General features: G+C 36.2%; 1 protein-coding gene across 2 annotated transcripts in view; it reads right to left on the reverse strand.

Moving 5' to 3' along the window:
* Positions 1-1,139: 1,139 nt before the first annotated feature.
* Positions 1,140-10,331, reverse strand: part of LOC110024179 (internal alternative NAD(P)H-ubiquinone oxidoreductase A2, mitochondrial-like) — a 31,090-nt gene continuing 21,898 nt past the window's right edge. For both annotated transcript variants that reach the window (XM_020723985.1, XM_020723987.1), the window contains 2 exons: positions 9,762-9,941; positions 1,140-1,448 (listed from right to left, as the gene is read on the reverse strand). In XM_020723985.1, the coding sequence (XP_020579644.1) occupies positions 1,296-1,448; positions 9,762-9,941 (333 nt within the window). In that variant the 3' untranslated portion in view covers positions 1,140-1,295. The remainder of the gene's footprint in view (positions 1,449-9,761; positions 9,942-10,331) is intronic.

Genomic DNA, 10,331 nt, shown 5'->3' on the forward strand with positions numbered 1-10,331 from the left:
TTGATTAATTTTATCTACGTGTTAACTTATCAACAGAGAAAAGAATCAATAAGCAACCGTATACACAACATTGACTCAACTAAATTAAGCAAATGGCATCACTATTGTGATATAAACTCAAGTAAAAAAAATTGAATCCACTCATTAAGAGATAAGATAATCTCACTAATGAACTCGCAATTCTCTGGGCTAGGCGCTAACTTTTTCCCAAAAAAAAAAAAAAAAAAAAAAAAGAACTCTCGATTCAAATCTTCTAGACAGCACCATAAATACATTAAATATTAGCCATCAAGATTATTTAAACTCGGCAAATCAGTTCACTATCAAGTCGTCCAAACATTAGATGTTACCAACCAGCTCATGCTCAAATTACCAGAGACTTCATAACAGAAGCTGCATTCTCAGATAGCTCATCATAAGTTCTTACATAATTTATAGCTACAAGCAAACTAAACTTATTCATTTTACAACAAGCATTGCCAATACTTGTTATATAATTTTACTTTTGTATAGGGGAGCAAATAAGTCGAGTCCATGCTTGATTTGAGCTTGCTTACTTAAATGAGTTTGATCTCGAGTTTAATGTTACGGGTTCAAGCAAGATTGTTTATTATGAAAGAAAATAATATTAATTCAAGCTAGTATAATAAAAAAATGACAAATAGAACAAATAACTAGAGATAAATAATTACTTGATATAACAAATAAAAAAAATATTTTTTTTAATATAATAATTTAAAGAAAAAGAATTGAACTTAATATATTTTATATATTTTATATAAATATTTTCAAAATTGAACTAGCTCACAAGCTAACTAGTCATTTCGGGATTGGCATGAGCTTGACTTATTAGCTCATTAAGCTCAATTCACAAACCACTTATCGAGCCGAGCTCTAGCCAGCTTAGAGTCATCTTGGCTCGGTTACACCCCTACTCGTGTGTAATCTTTCATGTAACACTACAGCTTGACTCAAACCTATGGATAAGCGCTTGGGATATGAATCATGGCTACAACTCATTTCCCTACCTTGGTTAGCACTTCTTTTTAAAAATTAGCTTTTATTCAGTTGTATTAGTAAAATTCTGTCATTAGTTACAAATAAATTAGGATCCAACTCATCCTTCATTTATCAAAAAGAAATTTCAAATAAATTAGGTTTTATTATGCTGCATAACAATTCCTTCATCAGTAGATTTCCATCACAACTCATACATATTATATTTTATTTCAACAGTGAAAGAATAAATAATTAATATAGAATCACCAGGAAATAACCTTACCTTTTTGATGCTTCTAGATGCGACTTATATCACGACCAAATATTAAGGTAGTTAGCCAGTTTATGGCCACATAGAACCTGTTTCTCCAACTCACAACGCGCGTTAGGTATGCAGACCTCCAGATGAACCAGCTCACAAAACCAGCAAGCGACAATCCCTTGGCCTCCTGGAAGAGTTTGTGACACATTAATTATTACAAAACACAAATTGCAGCATGATTATTCCAAGAATTACGACATAAGCCATTAGAATTACGAATTATATGTTATTAGAAATGATAATTATGCAAGTAAAAGCTAGGACGAAAATATTATAAAGAAGATTGCATTAGAAGGATAAGAATAATAAACAAAAAGTTTCAAATAGATGTTTTAAGTAAAAAATAAATTAATAAAATGGATGAATAGAATAATAAGAACAAATTAGAAAGAGAAAATAAAAATTAGAGGGTCCATGTCTATAGCCAAATACTGTTTATAAAATAGAATTACCAACTCATGCAACAAACAGCAGGAAAAAAAAAATATATAGAAAATCATGAAGCAAATTAGAATATTGCCCAAAAGTGAACTCAATCATTAGATTTCATACAATAAAGGTCAACCGGATGGTACATGAGAATTACCGTCAAATTTTTAAATTGGCCTCTGTTGAGAACTATATATAATTTAGGGTCCTATTTATAAATAAAAAATATAGAAAAATTTTTTTTGTAAACAAAGTTATAAGGCTTTAAATAAGCCAAAATCTTTAATGATCATAAGCGATTTTTCTTGAAACGAGTGGAGATCGATGATAGTGAGACCCACGCAACTCTCACAGGAAAAGAAGGGATTGCGGTTGTCGAACCTTTGTGTTGCCACGATCTCAAGCTAGCTGAAAAAACAGAATCGCGGAAGAAACGCGAGAGCGATACAGTCGAGGTAAGAGCTAGCCGGGAAGAAGACGATCGGATCATTGTGCAGCATATGCCCTCATGATACAGTGGAGCTTAGAGCTAGTTGAAAAAGCAAAGACGGGATGGCGAGAGCTAACTGGGAAGGCAAGGAAGAGCGGAATCACGCAAGAGGCAGGGGGTTGGGGCGGCGCTTCCCAGTGGCTTGGAGCGGCTTCGAGGTAGCCTATGGTTTGGTGTGACTCCTGCGATGGAGGGTTGTAGACGGATGGTTTCGTACACGACCAAGAGCAAAAGAAGCACAGTTGCAGGCCAGTTTGTGAGTGTGTAGGCATTTGCAAGCTATTTTGCACTCGAGGCGGGAAGTAACAGACGAAGCTTCGACACTTTAGGCTTCATTGAAACATCAGGGCAATTTTGTGTGAAGAAGTCGTGTCTGATCTAAACTTGATCCTTTTGATTTAATTAAAATATTGGAACTTCTGAGAAAGATAGATCCAAAAGTTCCGAAGGTTTTGGTCTGGATCATACAGGGAACTAGGGTATCAACGAGAGTCACTACCTCAGCACATGCTCCGACAAGGTGAAGCTAGATCTCACCCATATGGATCTGAAGCTCGATGAACCAGCCACGTAACTGAGTTGGTTGTGTCAGATCGTGGCTACTCAAAGAGGGATATCTGGGAGTCGAGCCAAAGAGTGACCGTGTTGAGGGGGATGAGTGAAGGACCATACATGTGTCGCTTTATACCTGACTACTCAGCTCAATGGTTCAATCGATTGCCTCATTTGTTGATGGTATTCGAAAGGTGAAGGACATTTGGGCAAAGCTGAAAAGAAATTATGCTAGGACTGAGAACCAAATGAGAGTGTTCCAGATTCAGCGTATAATTGAGGTAGTGGTACAGGGTGATAGATCAATTTAGGAGTATTTTGAAGATCTATAGCGGTTGTGACAAGATCTTGATCAAATCTCACCTACATAAAGTTGTGGTGATCCGGACGGCAAGAAGAAGACCTTTGCACGGATGAGGACTATATAGTTTATGGCTTATCTGAACCGGACCTTTGATCATCCTCTTAGCCCGGGCAACGATTCCTACATTGGATGAGGTCATCGCTGTGATGATACAAGAGAAGAGTCGCATGAAGCGACACTCTGAGCCGAGTAGAATTCCAAGCATGTGATCAACTTTGGCTGCCTCAAGCTCGGGTGTGACAGGTGTCCAAGGGGAGACTTGTAGGTGCTGCAACTTTGGAGAAGTGAGACACCTGAGCAATGCTTTTCCAAAGCCAACCAAGATGAGAGATGAGTGGACTTAGACCGTCTATAGACCTTGGCTGTAATTGTGGGGGCCAAAGGGGTAGAAGAGGGGGCTACTAGACAAATTTGATGGTAGCAATGAATGGGGGAAAAACATGGGTGGTCTTTATTGATGAGAATCACGAGTTCCTAAAGAAGTTGATGACGAAACGAACAGCGACAGATGATGTGATAGAGAATGCATCCACCTTATCATCATCTAAGGGGACACTGCTACTTATGCTCACTAAGCCAAAGGTACCGTGAAGCACATGCTCTCGACTTTAAATCCACCACAAGATCAACAGAATATATAGTAGATTCTGGTGTATCCCGACATGTGATGTGTAGCTAGTGAGTTCTCTTCCTATACTCACATAGTAGTACCAGAGAGTATTCAAACTGTTGATGGTACAACACGGCCTGTGTTTGGTAAAAGTACAAGAGAGGTGTAAAAATTCTATGACAATGTCCAATATTTCGCATGCTCTTTCTTTTCCAGTGAACCTTTTATCCATTAATGTCATTATACTCCAACTAAAATGTGTTGTTTAATTTGATATTCCTAAGGTGATATTTCAAGAGAAGATAACTGACCAAAAACTTAAGACTGACACATGACATAGTAAACTCTAGTACTTGGAAAAAGAAATGATAGACATCCTTGACATATACGGTAGAGAGCGTTGGAATAGGAGGATCTGAGAGGATTGTGGAAGATGTATTGCTGCTAAAACAAATGTGCGGGACACTTCGTTTAGTTTATTGAGTTTTTGTTTCTGTCTTTATATGAAAAAGCAAATAAACAAAAACTTCTGAGTGATGCTTGTCAATTTGATAAGCATACCAAAAGCTCTCATGTTAGTTCTGGTAATACAAGTACTTGTGTTTTTGATATGTACAGGGGCCTTGTTCTACGACTTCGATGAATAGTTACGAATATTTTTTGACTTTTATTTATTGTTTCTCTCGTGTTACTTGGTTAAATTTGATGAGAAACAAAAGTGAAGTACTTGTCTACTTTAAAGACTTTCATTGCACGATTCAGACTCAATACAATGTAGTAGTGAAGGTTTTGAGGTATTATAATGAGACAGAGTATACTAACAAGATGTTTGGGGAGTACATGTCAACCCAAAGAATACAACATCAAACCACATATTCATACACACAGACATAAAATGGAGTAACAAATAAGAAGAATAGACACCTTCTAGAGGTAGTATGAATGGTGATCTTAATTAATGTCTCAAAGTACTTGTGGGGCAAGCTATTTTGACAGCCGCTCAATTGATCAACAACAAACCCTCAAGATTGTTGGAGTGACAATCTCTTTCTGACTTGTTGAAAAAAGATAATGGTGAGATCCTTCCATGGAATATATTTATTTGTCTGTGTTTTGTGAAGAATAATAGAACATCAATAAAGTAGTTGGATCTCAGAGCTGTTAAGTATATTTTCATGGGTTATTCTTCCACCCATAAAGGGTATGTTTATTGGAGCCCAATAGAGAAGAGACTGAGTGTGAATGTGATTTTTAAAAAATTTGAGCTATAATAAACGCTCGAGGTGACCTCACCCGTTATACTACCCTTTGGTAACTCGCTAGATACTGGAGATATGAGGCAAGAGGAGGAGAGTAGTGATGGTGAGAGATTGATACATGTGGGAATGATTCCTTGCCCCATTTTGTGGGAAGAGTTGATTAAGAAAGAGTCAGAAATGAAGAAAATGAGCCCAAGATGGTGAGATTCAAGCTCAAGGGAAGCTGAGAGTGTATAAAATAGGAGGTAGAATGAGGGAACAGTGTCTGTCGTGCCACTCGCGCCAAAAGTCCTGTCCCGATCTACCCCGAATCCTCAGACACCTGCACCATCCACCTCAAAATTTCAATTACATAGGTTATTTGATTCCTCTCTCTTCTCCTCCCACTCCCATGACTTTAAGGAGGACCTCTCGCCGCAATGCGGGTCATCCTCCTGATCGTTGTGGTTTCTCACATGACATTGCTCAATTTTTCTCATATTATAACATATCACCTTTACACGGAGATACTACCTCTACACCCGAGTGTTGGTAAGATAGAGCCAAAGTAAAAGGTTGTCATGCTAAAGGAACTTGATACTCTTGATAAGAGCAGTCAAGTGCAAACGAGTCTTCACAGTGAAGCATACATCAGAAGGAAATATGGATTGCTATAAAGCACAGTTGGTGTTGAAATGGAATAGTCAGGTGTATGACATCGGTTATGATGAGACATTTGCACTAGTGGTAAAAATGAGCACAATCAAGACACACTTCTCTCTGAGTGTGAATGGTGAATTGAGTTTACACTGACTGGATATAAATAATGTATTTCTTCACGGGGATCTACTAGGGGTGTGCATGAAGAAACCCTTAACTTCAACACAAACCAAATATTAGTCAAGGTATGTAAACTGAAGAAGTCACCGTATGGTTTGAAACAGTCTCCTCGGGCTTGGTTTGACAAATTCAGAAAAGCAACGGTAGGAATGGGCTATCAACAGATCAATGCCAACTACACAGTATTCTTTTAACGACATGATGATCACATTACTATTTTTGTTGTGTATGTAGATGATATGATTGTCACTGATAATGATAAGGGAGAGATTGTTCGGTTGAAGATAAATTTGGCCAAAAAGTTTGAGGTGAATGACCTGGGACAACTTAGACACTTACATGGGATTGAGATGACTCATGGAGCGGGAGGGATTGTTCTATCTCAGAGAAAGTATGCATTAGACTTGCTCGTAGAAACATGCATGCTGGGATGCAAGCCTACGATTTCACCATATGATCGGAAGGGAAAGTTGAACGCAAAGGTAGGAGAGTTAGTTAATCTTGCGAGGTACCAGAGATTGATAGGTCTTCTCATCTATCTATCTTGCGAGGTACCAGAGATTGGTAGGTCTTCTCATCTATCTCAGAGAAAGTATGTACTAGACTTGCTCGTAAAAACATGCATGCTGGGATGCAAGCCTACAATTTCACCAATTGATCAGAAGAGAAAGTTGAGCGCAGAGGTAGGAGAGCTAGTTGATCGTGCGAGGTACCAGAGATTGGTAGGTTGTCTCATCTATCTGAGTCACACTCGTCCCGACATAACATTTGCAGTAAGCATGGTAAGTCACTATATGCATAATTCGAGAAAAGGCCATAGGGATGCAATGTATTAGATTTTGAGGTACCTGAAGAGTGCACCAAGGCGTTGATCTTCATGAAAAATGGGCATTTAGGCAGTGAGGGCAGTTGTGACTCTGATTGGGCTAGTTGTGTTGATGATAAGAGGTCCATATTAGGATACTGCATGTTCGTAGGGGGCAATTTGGTCTCTTGGAAGAGCAAGAAGCAGTTGGTGGTTGTGAGGTCGATGATAGAGGCAGAGTACAGGGCCATGGCTTTAGGAGTTATCAAGATGTTATGGCTGAAAGCTTTATTGGTAGAGCTCAAGGTGGACCAAGGAGCTCAGATGAAGTTGTGCGAAAACAAGTTAGCAATCAGCATTGCCAACAACTCGGCGTAGCATGACAGAACCAAGCATGTGGAGATTGATAGGTTCTTCATCAAATGAGAAGCTGAATAGTGGACTACTGGAGATAAGTTATGTAGCTATTAGAGAGCAAGTAGTTGACAGCCTCAACAAGTCAACAATCAGCATTGTCAACAACTCGGTGCAGCACGACAAAACCAAGCATGTGGAGATTGATAGGTTCTTCATCAAGGAGAAGCTGAATGGTGGAATATTGGAGATAAGTCACGTAGCTACTAGAGAGCAAGTAGTTGACTGCCTCATCAAGGGACTAAGCTCAATAGAAGTATTTAAGTTGTGTGACAAGAAGGGCTTAGTGGATATTGTACATATTTTAAGGTCCTATTTGTAAATAGGAAATATAGAAGAAGTATAGGGATTTATTTGCAAAGAAATTTGTAAGGCTCTATATATACCCAAGTCATTAATGAATAAAAGTGATTTCTCTTGAGCAATTATTTCTATTGCCTCCTTTTTAATCTAATGAAAGACAGCCACTATAAAAGGTTTGAGCAGAATTTGCAGTTGAATGGCAGATTTCTAGAAATCTGCACATCAACACCACAAATTTACCCTTCCAGGGTAAATTTTAAGAAATATGGCATTGGGCAAATTTACTACAAATCAGAAACTTTGTGTGATATGGGTGGGTACTTCGCTCGCATCTCTCATGCCCTCAGTCCTAATGCAGTAAGGATTTATTTCAGTTTAAGAAGTTAGGATGTCTTATAATTCATGAATAATATCGACTTTTCTAAATTGTAATATAACTTGGGATATCCACATCCATCATTATGAATCATTATTTATCGAACGTCAATCTTATTTCCTTAACATATGTCTTGCGTAATTTAAGAAAAAAAACTTTCAAATTAATAAGATTATTAGCTTTTTATTTTGCTTATAAAGTTTGTCATGATGTACGATCCTTATAATAACAAAATATACAATGTACAACTTTTATTCCCAGTTAAGAAAAAATATACAAAATATGCATGATGTGAAATTCAATCAACACGCATTTGACATATATGTTCAACACTCCATTGGCATGTCCAATTAAAAACTCATTCAAGTAAATAAATAAAGGGTACTATTGAACGCTTGTGGGTTAAGTGAAATATATTTGATAGAAATGGTGCAATGACAAAAGCTTTCACCATTCAAGAAAAATAGGAGGCCTTTAATTTTTAAGATAACATGAAACAAGATATAAACAAAAATAAGTTTAGATTGCCCATTTTTATAATGTTTATTATTAGTCTCTCAAGTGGAAGAAGAAATTTTATTAGGATTTATATATATATATATATATATATATATATATAATGTTATTTAATTTGAATATTTACATGCATACCACTCAATTCCTATGTATCTACATATCTAACACCTAAATTTCAATTTTTACATATATGCCAAAGCATGAAAATGTGTATTGCACTTATTAAAAGGTAAAATGATGGTATTTTTTATGACATGAAAGATTTGGATGGTATTAATGTAAGAAAGTAAAAGTCTGGTGTTAGATATGTACATATATAAGAATTGTGTGGTATGTGTGTAAACGCCTCTATTTAATTTTAGGTTGACTTACATATCTACCAATCAAATCCTATCTATTAACATATCAACCACCTAAACTTCAATTTTTACCTACAGACCACCCAACATATGCCAAAAACAAAGAAATAAGGTGATCTATATGTAAGAATTGAAGTTTGGGTGGTTGATATGTTATATAGTAATTGGGTGGTACGTAGTGAATAGGACCCTTAATATAAAGTATTTCATATACCATATTATACCTTTTTTACAAAACAAATCTTATAATGTTGTAACATTTATTTTCAATAAACATATCACAAATCAATATCATATTGTGCTCAGTTCATGATCCTCATATCAACGCATCATTGAAAATTTAAAATAATTGAAGGGGAATTTGTTTTGCTTCAAAAGGTAAAAGTAATCAAGTAAATATTTAGAGAAGGATCAATGTTTCGACACTGAACTTGAAGCATTGGAACATGCTACTATAATTAACTCGATCATTCCAGTGAAATAAATTTCTTCTGATTATTTAGTTTTCACAAGGAGAAAATAATGAAGTTATTAATTTTAAAGCCATATTAATTTAAACAATACATATATTAATTTTTTTTTTCTTTTTTTGGGGGCAAGTGAGCCTTAAGGGCGCCAGGGGTTAGTTAGATTAGTGTGAATCGAACTCGCTTCATTGGATGGGAGAAGAGGCACCCATACCATAAGACCACAGTTTCGATTGCACTATACATATAATATGAAATTCAAATTTTCGAACATTAAATAGCTATTGATTACGTGGTAAAAATGATGAGGACTTCCTAAGTTGCAATAGATTTTAGAAAGCTTATATTAATAATAAATAATTATGACACATTTCAATCGAAGATATTTCCTACCTTCTTAAACGAAGAAAATCTTATCAATGTTAGGACAGCAAAATCGATGTAACTAAAATAATATGAATCCGCAAAGTGGCCATCAACAAAAGATTTATCTGAAATCTTTAGCAGTAGTTTTCTAGAAAATTTGACGCAAAGATCTCCAGAAATCTTTTGATGGTCCGAAGATTTCAATAAATCTACCATTAAAGAGCAGATAGATTTTTTCAGTGGCAGATTTAAACTCTTTAGTTTATTTTGATAGATCAAAAGGAACTAAGTTTTTCTCTTTAAGTACTAACCTTGCTTTGCCTAAGGTCCACCAAAGCTTTATACCTCCCAACTGATGCCATGCTTCCGAGGTGTCTGTATACAAACTGATCTCCAAAATCTATATTTTTGGCTTGGTTTGCATAGCCGCCGCCTGATTTACCGATTCGGTTTATCAGGCTCGCTAGGTATTTCCCTTGCCTCTCTGCTACCTATATTGACAGAGCATTAGAAAGAATTGATGGTCCATTGATCCGATTGGAAGCACTGAACAGAATCAAAAGGCATAAAGTTATTTTTAAAGATGAGATATTATAACACATGTAGTAAAGTGTCAACATAGTAGTTTATAAAAATGTTAATCAGTCTCTGGAATGAATTAATGGGAACCAAATTAGCCCTCATTGGGGACTATTTGAACTCATAATAAAAGAGCATAGAGACTAAATTGACACTTTAACAGACTCAAGGACTAAAATGGCCCCATGCAAAAAGTCGGGAGACTATTTTAACATTTTCTCATAATACATGGAAAGAAAGCCAACCCTAAGCATGTTTGCAATCAGTTGAGGAATCAATAATAGAATATATATATATATATA

The sequence above is a fragment of the Phalaenopsis equestris genome, unplaced genomic scaffold (assembly GCF_001263595.1).
Source record: "Phalaenopsis equestris unplaced genomic scaffold, ASM126359v1 Scaffold000250, whole genome shotgun sequence".
Classification (NCBI taxonomy): Eukaryota; Viridiplantae; Streptophyta; class Magnoliopsida; order Asparagales; family Orchidaceae; genus Phalaenopsis; species Phalaenopsis equestris.